Source organism: Calidris pugnax, unplaced genomic scaffold (genome assembly GCF_001431845.1).
Source record: "Calidris pugnax isolate Ruff unplaced genomic scaffold, ASM143184v1 scaffold232, whole genome shotgun sequence".
NCBI lineage: Eukaryota > Metazoa > Chordata > Aves > Charadriiformes > Scolopacidae > Calidris > Calidris pugnax.
The window spans coordinates 459,626-479,279 of record NW_015090956.1 but is presented as its reverse complement, the minus strand read 5'-3'; the positions used below and the strand labels follow the sequence as shown (position 1 = coordinate 479,279).

The 19,654-nt window shown below is 46.8% G+C and overlaps 2 protein-coding genes across 7 annotated transcripts in view; both read right to left on the bottom strand.

Annotated features, from left to right (window-relative positions):
- Positions 1-103: 103 nt before the first annotated feature.
- On the bottom strand, positions 104-10,615 carry LOC106893856 (coagulation factor IX-like). Of its 6 annotated transcripts, none has more exons than XM_014952112.1 (9): positions 10,503-10,615; positions 9,689-9,808; positions 7,343-7,503; positions 6,806-6,830; positions 6,564-6,677; positions 5,127-5,261; positions 3,942-4,567; positions 2,071-2,188; positions 104-1,256 (listed from the first exon to the last, which is right to left on the bottom strand). In XM_014952112.1, exons 2-9 carry the CDS (start codon positions 9,777-9,779, stop codon positions 679-681), a joined length of 1,848 nt encoding a protein of 615 aa, XP_014807598.1. In that variant the 5' UTR covers positions 9,780-9,808; positions 10,503-10,615; the 3' UTR covers positions 104-678. The 6 variants fall into 6 exon arrangements, with proteins under 6 accessions (XP_014807598.1, XP_014807597.1, XP_014807600.1 ...); XM_014952111.1 differs by lacking the exon at positions 10,503-10,615 and adding an exon at positions 10,326-10,495; XM_014952114.1 differs by lacking the exon at positions 10,503-10,615 and adding an exon at positions 10,247-10,282.
- A 2,167-nt stretch (positions 10,616-12,782) lies between these two features.
- PROC (protein C, inactivator of coagulation factors Va and VIIIa) overlaps positions 12,783-19,654 on the bottom strand; it is a 21,402-nt gene continuing 14,530 nt past the window's right edge. The window contains exon 10 of the mRNA XM_014952109.1: positions 12,783-13,381. Coding sequence (XP_014807595.1) covers positions 12,813-13,381 — 569 coding nt within the window. The 3' untranslated portion in view covers positions 12,783-12,812. The remainder of the gene's footprint in view (positions 13,382-19,654) is intronic.

The following is a 19,654-nucleotide window of genomic DNA, read 5'->3' as shown; positions in this document are numbered from 1 at the left end:
GGGGGGGGAGGGAGGGGGCATGGGCACGTGAGGCTCATCTTCCTGCCTTTCCTCAGGAGGTGCACTGCAAACGGCTCCTTCTGAGGCACAGGAGACACCTTGCTCCCCCTCCCCAGTAACTTATTTATTTCACAATTCTCTGAGGCTTCTCCAGCTGCAGCCATGGGCATTCCTGCACAGACATTTTCTCCAGGGCAGCTTGCCTTACAGGTGCTGGTTTTGTATTAGGAGACAACTGTATTCTAGTAAAATTAATTGTACTGGAGGTAACAGTTCTACTTGGTGACAAAACTGCTGTGGTCACGGTGTTTCACAACTAGAAGACAGACACCAGTACCAGAAACACTGGTCCTTTTCCAAGCAACTCATTCACACACTGTTTGGTGATAGGTGTGGAGGCTTGAGAAATGGAAAGCTTTTTCCTTCTCTAAAAAAAAAATTACCAAATTTCTGATAGGAATTTACATTAGGAAAAGGTGTAGTTGTTGCCTTTTGTTATTTGCAGACTAGTTTTTTATTATACACGAGTATTTTAGTAATACTTGAATGAACAATTTAACCATTCATTGTAAATTGACTCAATTTCTTGATTTCACAGCGTTAATGGCAGGAACTGCTTAGTGTCTTAGACTGAAACACCCTGTAACAACAGAATTGTCCCTGGTTTTAAATTCAGTATTAAGAAAAATTAATGGAAAAGTTTTCCGACGCGGCTACACTTTCAACAGTCTCTTTGATCCAGGGGAGGTAGTTGGACACTCTGGTGTACACCCCGTATTTTCCTTCTTGGGCACAGCCCTCGCCCCAGCTCACCACGCCCAGGAGAAACCAGGTGTTGTGGTAGGACATGGTGAAAGGGCCACCACTGTCCCCTTTGCAGGCGTCGGCGGCCTGGCTGCCGTAACCGGCACAGAACATGTTGTCGGTGACCAGTCTGTCCGTGGAGCGCTGACACGTCTCCATGTTCACGATGGGCAACCGCACCTTCATCAGGAAGCGCAGAGTGGAGCCCCTCTGGTGGGTGGCCCCCCACCCACTCACCATCCCCACCCGCCCCTCCTGGGAGAGCAGGGTGGCCAGGCTGGGGCTGGGCAGGCAGACGGGCAGCACGTACTCGTTGAAGACGACGTCACTGCTGAGGTACAGCAGGGCGATGTCACCGTTGTAGTCGTTGGAGTCGTAATGGGGATGCGTCCAGCTCCGCTCCACACCGATCTTCTGCTCTTTGAGTTCTCTTTGGTACTTGTCAAAGTCTCCTGCAGCCGTGACAAGTTAAAATGTTAACGGAGAAAGCACAGACCAAACCACATGGTGCTCTGGGACAGTCATTTCTTACGCTGTAGATGTGATCCTGTGAATCACATTCCTGTTTGCCCTTTAGGGGCAAAACAAAGGCGTTGACTGGATGAACAGGTACTGACAGGGATTATGGCTTCCCCGGGAGGGATTTTACCATAAATACTGTCACTGGCTTTTAGCACGCCCTGTATTTTGAAGAGTTTGTCTAAGCTTCCAGGGGGTGTTGTGTTTTTCCCCTCAGGGCCATGACACAAGCATTAAGCTGCCGCCATGGCTGAGGCTGAAGAGCTGTTCCTGCCAGTCCCCAGGGCTGTATTCTGTTGGCTCCTGGCACAGCCCTTTGCCAGTTGTGTTTATTGCAGTGTTCCTGCTGCGAGGGGTTCCTGCTCCCCCTGTAGTACATGAGGAGGGAGAGGGGCTTCCTCCTGGGGGCAGTTACAGGCGGGGAGGAGCCGGCAGCTCACCAGGAAACTCATCTTAAAATCAACACAAGACCATCACCTACAGGAGTCCCTCTGCCTTCTGTGGTGCACCCCGAGATGTGCACACTGAGTTTACCAAAACAGGCAACAGGAAAAGATAAATCTGTGCCTTACACTCCAGGTTCCCCACAAAAAGGAGCCCCTTCACACTTAATTGTTGCCAAAAACAGAAGCATGTGTAACTCCGAGTCAGGTTGGATGTGTCTGTCTGTTTCTCTTCAGATAACACAAAGCATAATTTAAATAAGAGATAGTGCCTGTGATTATACAAACTACAGTGTGTACTCACCCAGGGTGACATGGTGTGGGCTGACAAGGTCCAGGCAATGCGCAGCTGTGACCACCCAGCGGCTGCTGATCAAACTCCCGCCACAGAAACCAACACCCTTGCTGTTCCGGATCAAAACCTGTAGGAAAGAGGAGACAACCGCGTCACCAGGTACGTACAGCCAGGCTGAAAAAGAAAAGAGTGCTGTTTGTCTAGAGGAACAAGGGACAGGAAGGAGTTGTTCCCTTTCCCAGTGGTCAAGTGAAAGTGCCAGTAAGAGCGGAGATTCAGACACTTTGTTATTTTTTCCCTTTATTGGTAATAAAATTTGGACTGATCCCCAGAGTAGAAAATGGAGCAGTAAAACAGACGTTTGTCTTGTCTGTTCAGAATTATAAGCTCCATTAATGCTTCAGCAGCTCTTAAACTCCTCCCTGAATCACATTAAACTGGAAGAAAAGCTTCATTTTGTTTCAATGAAATGAACAATCAAATAGTGGCAAAAGGCAGGACATGGACTGGCCTCTGACCTTGGTCTGGTCCCTGGAGTAGCATCGTGTTTTACACAAGCCATTTTGCCTTAGTTCCATGTACTATTGATGCTTTTAATTCTGTTCAGCACCACTAGAACAAAACACTGACAAGTAGCAAAGAAAAATTACCTGAAAACTCTGCCTTAGGTTATGAAGAATTAGACTGGAAAGGGTTTGCAAGATGCTTTTAAAAAAAAATATTAAAAAACATACAAGATTCAATTATGAATTACGCTTTTAATTCTGTTCAGCACCACTAGAACAAAACACTGACAAGTAGCAAAGAAAAATTACCTGAAAATTCTGTCTTAGGTTATGAAGAACTAGATTGGAAAGGGTTTGCAAGATGCTTTTTAAAAAAAAATATTAAAAAATTTACAAGATTCAATTATGAGTTGCCTGCAGTAATGAACATTTAAAGCTTCCTTGATGGAAAGGCTTTATTTCAAGAAACTGGTCAGGCAGCGTTTGGGCTACATTCCCTTCTCACACCCAAAATCCCAAGGAAAGCAGCTGGTGTTCCCCCTAGAAGTGCATAAGATGGCAGAAACCCCCACAGCTTCCTAGTGGTGACATTTCAGTTGCCAAAGTGCACAGTGACAGCACTGGCCCCACATTCTTCACCTGTGAAATGCCACCTGAGGGGTGGGGACATCGTCCCATGTGGCAGCAATAAAACAGGCTGATTTTAGATCAGTCTGTCACCGTTCTGTGCACACGCCCAGAGACAATACAGCAAAGAAACAGAAACAATAGAAATGAGTGAAAATTAATAACAAGAACACACAAAAAAGGTCAAAACCAAGATAGTGGAAATAAACTCTTCAGGGAGGTTCCCCTACTTGCCACAGGCCACTCACCTTCCCATGTTGAGCCCTCCCAGTTGTCTGTCCCTCACCCTAACAGGTGTGTGAAGTGTGGGGTTCTAATGGAGACTCTCACCTGGTCATAGAAAAACTTCAGTGAAAAAGCCCAGCAGCCATTTTGGAAAGGAGTGAGGGGCACGGCCTTCACCAAGGACAGTTAGAAACAGAGAAGCTAGGGGCACGGCCTTCACCAAGGACAGTTAGAGGAGCCGAGTAACGGAGCAGGAGAAGAGCTGGTGGATGTAGTTGAGAGAGGAAGCATGAAGCTGAGATGACAAAAGTGCCATCTGGGATGGGGTAAGGAAGATAAATAAGGCAACTGAGATATGTATCATCAAGAAGTTTGAGAAATAGATATGTCTGGATTGCTCTCCACCTGAAAAAAAGCCTTGATAATGGCTTGATGAGCTCTGCTCCAGCTGGGACCCGTGATGCTGAAGTGAGCAAGGATTCAGGTGTGGTATTTATGTGCGGGCTGGAAGGAAAGAGTTACCTGCCAGGGGCAATGTCCACGGTGACACAAGGTTCCTCCCGTTATCCTGGCGCCGTTCTGCTCCGAGGCAGAGCTGCCGTTTATCGGGGTGAGCTGAGGTGTGTGTGAAACATTCCCCCGGTCGCTGCTCTCACGGAGCCTATCACGGCTGCTCTGGTTTTGCCCAGCGGCGTTTTCCACTCTCTCCTCCTGCCTGGCCGTGGGCACCGTGGTCTGGTTCCACCACGCAGGGCCCTGGGTCGGGTCACTCCATGGGGTCGGGTCACTCCCAGGCCTGGCTGTCCCCTCCCCTGCCTCCTCCTGCTTGGGGACACCCCCCTCCTGCCCTGCGCCACCATCTCCCACCGGCTTCTGGGTGACACAGTCCTCCAGAGTCTCGTTCCAGCTGGAAGCACCTCCTGCCACCTCAGTGTCCCCCTCCAGGTGCACGCTCTGCCCAAAGGTGGTCTCATTTTCCCCACCATGGCTTTGTTCCAGCTCCATTTGCCCAACTCTGCCCTCTGTGCTCTCATCCCAGGTGGCCACGTCGGCCCCGTGCTCACGCCGGCCCCTCGGGAGCGGTTTCTGGCCCAGCCGCGCGTCCTCCAGCGCCAGCCGGGCTTTAACCAGGCCACAGGGAAACGGGGCTGGAGGGGGAGAGGCAGAAATAATGCTGTGAGTTCAGGGTGCCCGGTGCCCATCACACTCCAACACAGAAGCAGCACTTTTCCTGCCCACGAATGGGATCCAACCCTCCCGCAAGAACCCAGGAACAGCTGACACCTTGATGTCAGACTCCACTTGACCATCAGCAGAGCCAGGTGTGTTGAGTTAATTACCAACAAACGGCCCACAGCTGTGCCTCTTCTGTGCCACAGGCATCAGCCACAGCTGGCTACTCCAGGAGCGGGCTCTCTCTCCCCCAAAACCCTTGGGACAGGACACCTTAACCCAAGGTTTTAAAGACCCTGGTGATGTCCCCTCCCCTCCCAACCCTCTGGTTTTGCTTCGTAAAAGAAGGAAAGGGCCCACCCCGGACTGTGCTGCTGCCCCTCTACCCAGCACGTGCTCACTGCTTTGGAGAGACACCTTATTGAGAAGACCCTTAACATTTAAAATAAAGATAAGACAGATCTTTTCCATACACTAAGTCAAGCTGCAGCAGCTACAGCATCTTCTGCAACAAGCGAAAAGACTCGGCTTTACCTGCTTGGACACATCTCTTCCCATCCTCGTGCAGGCGGTAACCCCCGGCGCAGGAACACGCCACCTGAAAGGCGCCGCTGCCCTCCCTGCAGTACTGCCAGCACCCCCCGTTCCGGTACCAGCATTCCAGCTTTTCTGCCATGGGAACACATGGGCATTCGCTGGGTTACCGGCAGGCAGGGACCCCGCACAGCTTCCAGCACTAGTCTTAATGTGAAATAAAATAAGGAAAAAAAACAATCTGCTGACATCTCGTAGGTAAATAGGAGGAGGCACCTCTCACAGCTGCAGAGAACCACGCTGGTTTGTGGATTAGTGCCTTATGCCTGTTGTCGTTCGCCTGTTCCTACTGTTTTCTTACTTGCCAGCTTTGTCTCGAGGCCACAGCTGGGCCCTCGGCCGCTCTGAAACAATCTGCTGACATCTCGTAGGTAAATAGGAGGAGGCACCTCTCACAGCTGCAGAGAACCACGCTGGTTTGTGGATTGGTGCCTGTTCGAACCATTTTCTTACTTGCCAGCTTTGTCTTGAGGCCACAGCTGGGCCCCTGGAGAGCAGGGGCAAGAAAATGCCTGGAAGAGCAAAGACTTCTAAATGCACCCAGTTTTTTGAACCATCCGCACATCTGATCTTTTATATCATGATGGATTTAAAGTACTGGCCTTTTTGGTGGGGGCCAAGTCTGTGAGAAATTGACTGAGGGTTTTTTTGTTAGGTTAAAAGAACAATCATGTCTAATTGCTTCACTGGAAAAAGAAAAGGTGGAGGTGGACAACAACTTCTGATCCATAGTTTGCACGTCAGTTTGGCTTTTGCTGTGATTTCGTGCCTCAGTCATTGTATTTCATGGGATCAAAAATCCAGTAAGAGATGGGCAGCTTTTCTGCTTCATTCTTTGTCACTCAGAGATTACAAGATAAATACAATATTTTTTTTTTGTTCACAGTAAGCTTTGGCTACTTTGTTTGATGCGTTTACTCAATAAAATCAAAAAGAGAACAGAGCCTCTCCACAAATGGTCTCCAGCACAGGTGTCTGTGCAGGAGACATGTTGTCACTCAGAAGTGATAAAAAGGGGTATTTCCCTGTCCTTTCCTGGGGAAGACAGGCCATGGCTATATGTCACAGGTGAGTGCAAGGCCCAGGCTGTAGCTGCTGCGTGACAGGAGGTGGTGCCAACTGCACAGAGCTGTAGCTACAGCCGCTGTCACAACACCCCTTCCCAGGGTGGCGGTGCCCCAACATGTCCCATAACAACACCCTGTCTGAGTGTAGGACTCTGCAACAACCGACCTGCTGTGTGTCACACAGAGACAGTCCCCACCCATACCCTCAGCCAGAGCCTGTCCAAAGGTCCAGCTCAAGCATCCAAGGAGCAAATTCCAGCCTTAATCCCTCCTTCACAACAAATGGCAACGTGTCTGTTCCCGGACTCACCTTTTTCACAGTTTTCTCCTCCAAATTTTGGGGGGCAGATGCAGAAGTAATTGTAGTGTCTTATTTTGCAGACTCCACCATTGTTGCAGGGATTTGTAATACATGGATTTAAACCTAAGAAGAAGAAACGAGGCAGAGTGTAATCCCAGGAATTAAGAGAAGCTTTAAACTGCCACAGAGTTCTTTGTACCCAGAAGGGACACGAGAAATAGATTTTTTTAGAAATTCCTTTTTTTACTTACCTTTGTAATTGAACCAAAACTCCATCTGCAGGAAGAAATCACAAATGAAGAAAACAGTCAATGAGTGCTCATTGTGGTTACTGAAGACGTAATTCAGAAAAAAGGGGGTTTTTTTGGGTGCATGTAAATTAACATTTTGATTAGAACCATAAAATACATCCTCAGAGCAGATCTCCTGATCATCACCCGGCAGCTCACTTTTGTGTTGTAGCACAGACCAGCCACAAACTGGACTGTACTGGGATGAAAACTAAATGTTGGAGGGGTCTGATCAAGCAAGTGGCCCCTGAAAACGTCAGAATCAGGTCACTTGATTTCGGATCTCACAGAAAGAGGCTCTGGATGCTTCTAAGGAGTTGTGTTTAACATTTACAGAACTGAGCACTTGCCCGTGGGTGCTGTGAGTGACCCGTCCTGACTACCAAGCTGCAGAATCCAGAGGGAACCCCTGCCAGAGCCATGGCAGGTGGCTTGGGAAGGACTACGTACAGCTCACTCTTAACTTTCATCTATTTTTCCTAAAATAAAGTTTCTCACCGTTTTCTCCTGCGAATGGAAGATCTCCTTCGCCTCCTCAAACGAACACTTCTCCTCATTGCATTCTCTCTCCAAGTTCCCTGGACGAATCTCTTCTAGAAAATAGTTAGCACGTTTATGGATTCTCAGCACCTTGTGTGCTTCCTCTCTTCTCAGAAACACTAGAAAAACAAAATCCAACAGTTGATACTGGAAGACAACGAAGGGGCATCATCACAGTCACAGGTCACAGTCACACGCATCCTCTTGGGTAAACAATATAAGAGCACCTCTCCTATGAAGACAGGCTGAGGGAGCTGGGATTGTTCAGCCTGGAGAAGAGAAGGCTCCGGGGAGACCTTATAGCGGCCTTTCAATACCTGAAGGGGGCCTACAGAAGAGCTGGAGAAGGACTCTTTGCCAGGAAGCGCAGTGATAGGACAAGGGGAAACGGTTTTAAATTGGAAGAAAAAAGATTCAGATTAGATCTCAGGAAGAAATTTTTTACTATGAGGGTGGTGAGACACTGGAACAGGTTGCCCAGAGAAGCTGTGGCTGCCCCATCCCTGGAGGGGTTCAAGGCCAGGCTGGATGGGGCCTTGAGCAACCTGGTCTGGTGGGAGGTGTCCCTGCCCAGGGCAGGGGGGGTTGGAACTGGATGATCTTTGAGGTCCCTTCCAACCCAAACCATTCTATGATTCTATGATAAAAAAGGGGAGCAGGAATCTATGTAAAGAGCCCAAAGGAAAATACAATTACTACGTGTTCCAACAAAATACACCAGTAGTTAAAGCTTTCTTTTGGTGGATCAAAAGACCCACTGCTGAGACTTGCAGACTGGTGCAGAAATCATTTTTTATTCCACAAGACTCTTGAGGGTTGCAGCTTCTTTGGTACTTGCTGGGGCCACAACAGGACGGACACCGCTCCCTTATTAAAAGAAATAGATAAAGTGTCCGTTTTGTCCTTCGTGTCCCCAAGCTGTCTGCCCTCCCCTCCAATGTCTAAAGAGCTGTTACTGCCAATAAACGAAGGGAGGAGTGGCCAGAAGAGGGATATGGCAGTAGGGTCCTCCCCACACCCCCTGCTGCTCCATAGCAAGTCTTTGCTGAAGGGCAGCGCTCCCAGGATTTTCCAGCCAGGAAACTCTGAAGGAAAATGAGGGCTCACCCACTGGTACCACGTGGCAGCACTGTTTGGAGGAGATGGAGGTTTTTGCCTTAAATCTCCAGAATTGTGGCCCTATATCCAAAGCCCATCCATCTGACAAGACTGAAAAACTGCTGCTAAGAAGTGTTTTAAGAAGAAAACTCACTTCCTAATCCTGGCAAAGGAAAATTCGTACAGGGGTTCACTGATCAGAACTGCTTTCCTAGCCAGGGGTTGGTGTCCCAGACAAGTCAAAACCCTCCGGCAAAGAACACACTTCTAGAGATGGACCATAAAGACACGCGTTTCTCTGCGGTTGCAGGATGGGTGCCCTTAGCAATGGCCAAAATTCTAGAATAATATTCAATTGCATCATTCCTCAGCAATTAGAAACAACCCACGAATCCTGTTGGCTGAGAAAAGCTCTGGAGAGATCCTGCTGTAACGGGGAAAATACCTTTTACATACATCAGTGACTGTCCTCCACCACCCCCGAGTTCTGGGGTCATCTTTAAAGGCCTGTAAGTAGGTACCCCTGTAGGAGCTCTGCCTGTTGTAAAGCTTTCTGGTTGGCAGACACCACTCTGCTTCTGCTCTTCCCCCTCTGCACGGACTGACACAATGAGGGGTGAGATCCTGTACGTTCTAAAGCTCCCTGTGGCCACTTCCAAACCTCGTGTAGCTGTTGTAGCAAAATCAACATGAGGTCTGAGAACACACGTTGAAAGTGCCTAAAACTGGACACAAAACTTGAACATAGGAAGTTCCATCTAAACATGAGGAGGAACTTCTTCACTTTGAGGGTGACAGAGCCCTGGAAGAGGCTGCCCAGAGAGGTGGTGGAGTCTCCTTCTCTGGAGACATTCAAACCCACCTGGACACGTTCGTGTGCAACCTGCTCTGGGTGGGCCTGCTTTGGCAGGGGGTTGGACTGGATGATCTCCAGAGGTCCCTTCCAACCCCATATCACTCTGTGATTCTGTGTAATGTCACAAGGAGAATAATTTTCAACAGGACAGTGGTCTAGGTAGGAAGTTAAGAAAGGCTGATTTCCCTTGGAAATGTATATACAAAAATTCATTTTTTGTTGTGCATTTCAGGAAGTGCTTCTTCAACTCACAGGACTTAGTGTTCAGAAAAGGAACGTAGTTCCAGTTTAAATGCCAAGATTGCCACAAAAGGACAATTAAGTTAAAAACGTAAATCAGAAGTATCTACCTGAATATGAAAAGGGACAGCTGCTGTTGATGGAGCACATCAGTAGGAGAAACACCACAAGTGAGGAACTGCTCTCCATTTCAGTCAGCATTCAGAATCCTCTGACGTCCTGCTGGTTTCCTTCAGAGGGGAAAGAAGAACAAAATTGGTATATTGTCACAAAAACAGCAAGGCTGAATTAGCCTGTATTGTCACAAAAACAGCAAGGCTGAATTAGCTTGCAAAAAAAAAGATGAAGAAGTAGAAGCAAGAGGACAAGAGAAGGGACAAAGAAAACAAATTCTACCCGGTTCATTTTGATCTGATGTGCGTGGTTTCTCTGGGCCACAGCCATGCACCACTACAAGAGGAACCCCAACCGCCCACCCAGCGAGGAGCAGAGGGTGACCCAGCTGGGGCTGTGGCACAGGGTCTGACCCAAAGCCCACGGAGGTACCACACACGCTGTGAGGAAGGTGGGAGCCGTGGATCAGGCCCAAACTGAGCAGGAGCCGGTTCCAGCGACAGCCTCGTTGAATCGGCGAAGGAGCCGGGCCGAGGTGTGAGCTGCACACTCACCAGCAGCTGCTAATTACTGATGGTCTTGTCATTTAGGACGTACGTGCACACCCCAGTGAGGAAACCATCCACCACGTACCTGGCAGCACACGTTACACAACAGAAGTCTCTATTTCTTCATGTTACCTTCCCAGGCTAAATAATTTTCCAGGAATCGACGGCACATATCTCTTTGCTACTTGTATTATTTTTTTTTCCCAAAACCACAGGATACAGAATGCCTTCACTTTAAACAGAACCGTGCAATTATACTCACTTTTTTCTTTTATTTTTTTAGGGGAAGACAGGAGAGGGATTTGGATGCGCACCAGGAACAGCCATGAGGTCAAGAGGTTGATCATTAACCAGTCACAAATATTGACAGAGGAGAGACAACCTTCTGGATTCTATGGAACACATTTGAAATCCAAAAATCAGAAGAAAATTGTGTATGCTTCCACACGAATATTGACAGAGGAGAGACAACCTTCTGGAGTCTATGGAACACATTTGAAATCCAAAATCAGAAAAAAATTGTGTATGTTTCCACACACACATGTATGCATTAAAAAAAATTAAAAATCCCTTAATAACATCCTCCAACAATAAAAGCCACTTCTTTGCAACACGTTTCTTCAGGAAAATCTGGAATTTCTAAGGGCAGATTCCTGACACTCCATCACCTTTGAGTAGATAAGACCGACTGGTCCGGAAAATACACAGGCTGCTCTGTAAACATCTGCTGAAACACACAGAGCCCTGAGTGTGCAGAGGCATCCCCAGCAGCCACCTGCAGGAAGGCAAATACCGCCCTGGAATAGTCACAGCTATGCACTGACATCACAATTTAGGCCTTTAATTAGACCCCTGTTTTACTGGCTTTGAACACAATTATGTTTCTCCTCGTAATTCAATGTCCAGCAACGGCAGCCTTCTCAGAAGCACCCGTTCTTGGAGCAGGCCCTGCTGGAAGGCTCAAAGCATTACTCATTAACCTTCATTATTCCTTACATCCAGGCCCAAATAGAAAAGGGGAGGGGAAATAAGAGAAAAAGAGAGACAGAGACACAGAGAGATGGCTGACTTCAGTTTCAACTGACCTCCAGCGTGAAGCCCTTCGCCTGTTACTTCTTTAATCACAGAATCACATGGGGTTGGAAGGGACAAATCAACTTCAGCACTTGCTTAATAAGCACATCATCAGTTTATAAGTCAGTCAGACTAAGTCTACAGGTTTAAGAGGTATTAAACTTCTTTGCTGACACCACATTAAATTTCTTACAAATCCTAACACGGTTTTGTTGTACCTGAGCTTTCTTTCCATTTAACAATCTCCTCACCAGAGCAGCCTGACTTTCTTCACTGATCCAAACACGGGTCCAAATCCTGACTGAGACGCTGGAAACACGTTACCGCTACAGCAGAGCTGGTTTCGCCTTTTTTCTGTAAGATTAATTATATTTAGCAGGCTTAGGTGCTAAGATTAAAAACAAGCATAAATTGTGATTCTATTAAACTTGATTTTGACAATTGCTACTTCCTATGAACTTATTGGTGCTACGTATCTTTCTTTTATCTACTGATGTACACACAGACATACAGGTTCAGATGCAAACACACACACAAATATATCAGTGTAGTAAAGCTCATACAGCCTGCAGCTGAGTGTGTTCACCAGACTAGGAATGAACAGAAGCCTTTGCTTAGCTTGATAATTAGAAGACGTTTACAGGCCAGAGAACAAACAGAACATGAAAGAGCTTGGAATTAAACCCCTTGTTTTTTAGTCCCAGCAGAATTGCCATTGACTTTTAAGGAAGTCTGGAGGGGTAAAATCAGGCATCGAGTGTGCAAGGAACAGAAAATAAGAAGAAGTTCTAGTGACCTGCTGGATCACCTCAACCTGTGAGCAATGGAGCAAGTGGGGAATGAGTGGAGGCAGTGATGCCATTGGCACCATTAGCATTTCACTGTGTTGAAAGAAAAATGATACCAATTAAGAGCAAACCAAAGCAGTTACTGTGGGTCATATGGTAAAGCTGAAATGACAGAACTATCTCACTATGTTGACTTCTAAAATGCTTTCTCCTGTCCCCTCCAACCATTTAAGTCATTTTAAGCTTCAATGATGGAGTCAGCTGACCATGGACTACCTTATTTTCTGCAATGCTGCACAGCATCTCGGTATTATTTCATACAGGGTATCATTTCTTGCCTGTAAAGTCTAAGTAGGACCATGATACAAATAAACAACATAACCTGGAAACTACTCAGTGTAATCAATATAAAAAAGAAAATAAAAAGAAGTAAAAAAAACCCCCAAAGGTACCAAGGAAAACAGTAGACGAGGTTAACACATACTCAATATTTAATACTGAAGATGTGACAGTACATTACATGGAAACTACTCAGTGTAATCAATATAAAAAAGAAAATAAAAAGTAAAAAAAAACCCCAAAGGTACCAAGGAAAACAGTAGACGAGGTTAACACATACTCAATATTTAATACTGAAGATGTGACAGTACATTACACCACACGCTGTCACTACCCCGTAGCCACCGTATCCCAGACTCTCAGCACCAGGATCAGCCCTTCCAAGAAGCTGACATCCCATCTATGTGCTGCTGGATCCACTCAAGGTACTGACTGACTTTGGTGTAGACACCAAATTTCTCCTTCCTCCCACAGCCTTCTCCCCAGCTCACCAGCCCTACCAAAAACCAGGTGTCCTTGTACTTGGTGATCATGGGGCCTCCGCTGTCCCCGCTGCACGAATCCTTCTTGTCTCCTAAGCTCCCAGCGCACAGCATGTTGTCGGAGATGGCAAACCTCATGGCCTGGGCACACTCGTTCCGGGGAACGATGGGGATTTCAATGAAACTGAGCAAAGTGGAGTAGTTGTTGTTAACGTCACTCGTGCTGCCCCAGCCGGTGACCACCATCTGCTTCCCGCTCCGCGTCAGCTCCTGCTCGGCCAGCTCACGGCTGGGGAGGCAGATGGGGAGAGAGTATTTGTTGTACATCACGGGCTCGGCCAGGTGCAGCATGGCGATGTCGTTATCGGAGCTCTCCTTGCTGTAATTTTGGTGGCTCACGCTCTTATCGACCCAAATGGTTTGTTCCTCGGCCTCGGTACGGAGACGGTGAAATTTACCTGGAAGAGCAAAGAAGGAGGTGACAGGGGCTGAGGAATCCTCCTCCACCCTGAACATCAAGGCACTGGGATTACACCAGGCCTTGAGGCTGAACTTCATGTTCTTACTTCCCTCGAAATACAGACATCTGATCATTTCACGTTACAGGTTAACGGAGTTCCTACTAGATGGACAAACTCTCCACATCTTCCTAAATCATGAATACATACAGTACTAAATTAATTAGCGTCCTAGATCTAGGGTCATCAGCTGAGAAACTGAAATGCCCTGTTGTGTTCGTGTCGCACTACGATTGTGCAACTGGAGAGATCTTCTTCAGGAGAACCTTCTTGGTGTCAGCATCAGAAGCTGGGAGAGGAAGCACACAGGAGCTTTGACTGTACAACTGCTGCCTGAATGAATTAAATTCAGGGTTTATAGGACAAAGACTGACTGGTAAGACTATTCCTTTCTGAAGTCTGTATTTTAAAGAATTTTTGACTACTGAAGTCTTCTCAGTTGTTACTTGTGCTACACGATCATGGCCAAGCAGCTCTGGAACAGTAAGCAGGAAAGCAAGTTGAAAAAAGGCAAGAAACAAGTAATTTGTGATACACTGGAAAAGGAAAGAGAGAGACAGACCTGACAGGCTGTGAAGAGACAGCCCCAAGAATAATTATCGGTGGCTGTCACGTTTCTGAGCTGTGCTCTCAGTTAATTTAAGCTTCATACCAAAGCCAACTGCAGTATGTACTTGATAAAAACACTTCTCTGGAGAACTCTCCACCATGCACATGCAAGCTGCTGGCAGGCTCGGGTCCAAGCACACGAGGTGGTGGGACATCCAGGCTGACACCTCACCTCTGCGCCTGTGTGACACAAGTGTCCTTTCCTTCTCTGTCTCTGGATAGGTGAGTTGGAAGTTGCTCTTTATCACCACCTTTTCAAATGTGCTTTTCACAATATCATCCTTCAAACTTGTTCACCCACCCCCCCCGTTAACTTTTGCCTTCTTTCAGTCTTAGTTGAATCCCTCCAGATACAAACCCAAAAGCCATGATCCACAGCAGGAGGCTGAAGCTGCTCCGATGTGCCTGCAGTGAGCAGTAGTACCAGAGCCTGAGGGACTTGCTGTTACCAAGACAACACTCATAAATCTGTTTTTTCTTCTGCTCTCGTGACCTCTCTCTTTTGTGGTGATAGTGTCCTCGAAGCACACCTCCTGCTACCCACTCTCCAGCTGCTGTAGCTGAGGGCTGACTGGTAGATGAGGGACAGGGGTTTAGTCCTGTTGTCACAGTCACTAAACTCTGCTTTGGGCCTGGGAAATACCCTTGGACTCACGCACTGTCAGATCATCTCCTCTGAGGAGGAGTCTCCTAGTCGTGTAGGAGCACACCTTCTGCCAGGCTTCACCTGCTCTACCTACAAGCATGGCCATGAGCTGCGTCCTGAGACAGGTATGAGCAAGAGGGTGACAGCTTTCGCTCTGGTGCTCGTCCAGCAACAGCTCCACCAGCCCAGGAGAAGACCCTTTGGACTTCTTGTCATGAATTTTTCCTTTCTCAGTTATTAGGTTGACGGTTGGGCAAGATGATCTTTAAGGTCCCTTCCAACCTAGAAGATTCTGTGATTCTGTAATATATTTCAAATTCCAGAAGTCCTACCCACACCTGGATGTACTGAACCTACAGGCTCTATGAAATGCATCTTGTTTCTTCTACACAGTAAGGAGCACCGTAATCTTGTTGCTGGCAAAAAAAATATATGAACTATGAAGCTTTGCATGAACAAGGGAGTGTGAGACCCGTTCCCTGAAGGGAGAGACAGTATTTTGAATTTGACTATTACATTCACCTATCTGCTCTATTTTCTTGGAGCTCTGAACACACTTCTGGATGGTTTTAAGCTGGAGATGCAGGAACAAGAGCCACAAACAGGAAAATTGGGTTGTTCTCAAATCCATCCCCCAAAACTTCAGCTACTCTGAGATTCAACTTTTCACTTCTGTCACTAAAAAGCCAGCTGAGTCCTGCTGCAGGACTGCTCCCCAAGCTCAGGAGGGCAAAGTTCCCCTCCAGATTTGCTCTTAGGGAGGGCTGTCAGAGAGCTGCACGGTGCTGGGTGCCCCAGCCTGGCAGAGGCAGGTCGAGTGTCACCTCTGAGGTCTCAGTGCCAACACCTTCATCACTGTCACAGAGCCCACGCCTGTCCCCACACACGGCAGTGTCTCCATTCAAAACTCTGCTCCGTGTATCTCACTGGACGTCTCTAGGGTTTGGAGCACATGTTTTTCCAATGAGAACTGCTTTTCTGGTGGCAGTAAAATGGCCAAAAGATGCATGTAAAAGACCAACCATGTGATGTTAGGCTGTGCCTTAAAAAGGTTCCCTTCTGCTTGACCTGGAGTGTCATTCAGAGAAGAATCTCTTCTCTTTTTGTCAAGTCCCAGGCTGTGGTCAGCTCAGCCCTGCACACATCCCACCACCACAGTAAAAACCCCTCTGTGGTGTCCATCTCACCACAGCACCATTGCTCAGGGCTGAATGAGAAGCAGTCTCAGTCCATGACCACACAGTTGCTTCTTCCTCTGTTAAGAAGGAAGTCCTTTGGGGAAGCTGGGAAAGAGAAAGAACTTCAAGCCCCTATTGCTGATCACCCTTACACTACAAATTACTCTGTGAACACACCCCAAATTTGTCTGTGAGATGTCTCTTAAGTTTCATTTAAGCCAAAAAAAGAAAAATCTTTTTAAATCAGGGTTCTCAAGTTTATCTTCACCCATTGAAAATTTTGGACAGCACAAGACCCTCTTGACAGATCCCACTCCTCCTTTCTTTGCTGCAGAGAGGGCACAGCAATCCCACCCGAAAGCTTGTCAGACTGCACAGATCTCTACCAAGACCTGCAGAACAAGGTCAGAGTGGAGGAATTTATTTGCAACCTCAATACTTCCCCTCGTTACCATTTCCCACCCGAAAGCTTGTCAGACTGCACAGATCTCTACCAAGACCTGCAGAACGAGGTCAGAGTGGAGGAATATATTTGCAACCTCAATACTTCCCCTTGTTACCATCTTCCCCACTGACCTCTGCCCTTAGAGTTACACTCAAAGCTACATCTAGTCCTGCAGAATGTTCAAACACCACATCTGATGCTGCTTTTCCCCTAAAACATTCCAAGATCCTTTACCAAGCAAACTGAACAGGTTTCTTCTTCTTGGGCCTCACTAAAATTAAGCAGACATATTGGCAAACACTTAAAAGGCAAGAAAATGACTTACTAGTAAGTAGAAGTGCTTGGAGATGTGCAGTCTGTGTATTTCCAAACTACAACACGTAAAAGGCAAGAAAATGACTTACTAGTAAGTGGAAGTGCTTGGAGATGTGTAGTCTGTTTGTGTATTTCCAAACTACAACACACACTTCTACTTTGATGTCCCTCTGTGGAAGAGGTGAATGTTCTGGCACTAAGAGGACCCAAGGGTCTATCAGATGCTTTTCCATTCATCCTTTATGTTGAACAATGGAGGATGTTCATAAACACATCCTTAGCCTCTTATCCTTATGCCTTATCATCTCTGTTCTCAAACATTTGCACATCCCCAGCATGTGTGGAACACACATACAGACAATGTATTTCCAAGGCTACGTATACAGACAATATATTTCCAAGGCTATGTATACACACAACATATTTGCAAGACTTTAATATATTTCCAAGGCTATGTATACACACAATACATTTGCAAGACTTTCCACAGTTACTGGGAACAGCCTATCTTTTCACTAACGCAAAAAGAAAGCAGCTGAGCCTCTGTCAGCAATAGTAGATAGAAAACTCTAATTAAAAAAAAAATTCTACTTAAGCGTGAACAGAACAATTATTTTTGGCTGTTAATTCATGAGCAGTTCTGTCCTTGGCAGAGATGTTCTCATGCTTAAGAGCAGCAGAGCCCTAAAGGCAGTGTTGCTGTTCTGCAGCACCTCTCCTTCTCTGCTGAAACTCTCTGACCTAAAGGTGTTCAAATGTATGAAGAGGCAGGAAGAGGCACCATGATGTTCCCCTCCGGGGATCAAAACATATTTTTTTTCAGGATTGGGATGACCTTGAACACTTTCATCACCAGAAAAAAAAAAAGCAGAAGAGACCCAGTCTTTCAACCTTATAGACAAGAGGCAGTGCACAGATGACATCAGCTCACTTCCACACTGAGGCTGAGAGTGGCTCAAATGAAAGCAGAACTTTTACTAAACTTTTTTGTTTCCTGCTAAGGTGCATATTAAATACTTCCTAGACAACCTGCTCCTACAACCAAGAAGGACTTTTGTCTTCACAACCTGCTGGTCTTTCTCCTGAGATTATAAACCTTGGGAATGAAAGAGTTACATATGAAAAAAACAAGGATAGATTTTTTTTCCTTACCAATTCTTACTTTGAGCCCCACTTGTGCCTCAACGCAGTGTGCCGCCGTTAGGACCCAAGACGGATGGATGAGAACCCCCCCGCAGAGAAATCTCCCTTTGCTGTTTTGAAGCATAATCTGAAACACACACACAAAAAAAAAAGAGAGGTGTGACACTGCGTGGAGCACAGCGCACAAAATACTGTACGTGTTCTTCTTTGTGGCTGCAAAAGGCACCAAATCATGTCACAGTTATTGAAGCCAAAGGTCTACAGTGGGACAAAGGCACCATGAATAAGGTCTCTGCGGAACACCTAGAGAAAAGTTTTGAATGTTCTGCCTGAATGAGCATTGACTTCATCAAGACCAGCAGGAGACAATGCTGGTCACCAAAGAAGCACTTTGGTACTTCAAAGGTTTGAAATACAGAGCTCAAATGAGGGGATTATTCTTGCATCAGAAGACAGTGCATCCTCTCAGGCTGCAGCTCTCAGGCTACCATGTAAAAAGGCCTTTAATGCTGAAGAGAACCATTTCCACGATAAGCTCTGTGAGGTCTCCCCTTTCTCTGTGGTGTCCCAACCTGCTCTGTAAAACTATGGCATATTTTGCAAATTAAATTTGAATTTATGACAGATGAGGCTTATAAGAACAGACCCATGCAGGAAGGGGTGAAGATCACCTCATGCTCCCACCACAAGGCTGTTAGAGTCGCTGGAGCATGCACCATGAGCTGTGGTATCAAGTGGTTTTTCCTTGGATGGAGCAACAGAGTAGGTAAGCACCATCATGACCCTCTCTCTTGACACTCTTGGCAAGGTAAGGTAAAAAATTTGGCAACAGTGACAAGGTCAAGAGTCTTAACAGATAATAAACTATTTTTTCCTGTTATTCCAACTTTTGGGTTGCTTTTGTAAAAGCTAAGCTAAGGGAATCTTGACATCATGTGACACCACCGCTAGCAATGTAGGAGCCTTTCTGGAGCAGCAAGGCAGGCAGAGCTGTTTGGGAAGAGCCTGAATGATCTGTGATAAAAAGCTCTTTTCTCCTTACCTGCCAAGGGCTGTCTCCCCTTCTTCCTGCTTTTCCCTCAATGAGCCGAATATTGAATCCTGCTTTGGCTTCATAATAGTCCATTTTCACTCGTCCACAGGGGAACTCCACTAGAATCATAGAATGGTTCAGGTTGGAAGGGACCTTGAAGACCATCTAGTTCCAACCCCCCTGCCCTGCACAGGGACACCTCCCACTAAACCAGGTTGATCAAAGCCCCATCCAACCTGGCCTTGAAGAACTCCAGGGATGGGGCATCCACAGCTTCTCTGGGCAACCTCTCCACTACAGGAGATGCAGAGGAGTTAACCAGCAAAGACCAGATCACCCGATACAAAACCTCTTTCTAAAGCATTCCCTCTGTCTCTCTAACCCAGAAAATACTATTCAGTGGCTTCATGGAAGTCCCTCAATGCTTTGTAGAGGTGGCAGTTTCCTGATTCCCCTGCGTGTCTCCATGAGGCAAACACAGGTGAAGTGGGCACAGAGTTGGGAAATGCAGTGCCAGAGTTACTCTGCATGGAATGGATGTTTTGAACAGCAGTACGAAGTGCAACGCAGGCAATTCTCCCATAAACCCCTCTTACGTCACGTTTGAGTAACCCTCTGTCAAAGCTGGACTATAGGAACATCCTCCTCTTACCTACGGGCTTGCACGTGGTGTGGTCATTCATCAGCTGGTAGCCAGATGCACAGCTGCAGGAGCGGCGCTGCCTGGCAGGGTCATCCCTGCAGAAATGTTCACATCCTCCATTATTGACAGAACAGTTGGTGTATTTGACCTCTGCAAAAAAAAAAAAAAAAAAACAGCAGGAGAGACATGAGAAGCTGGAAA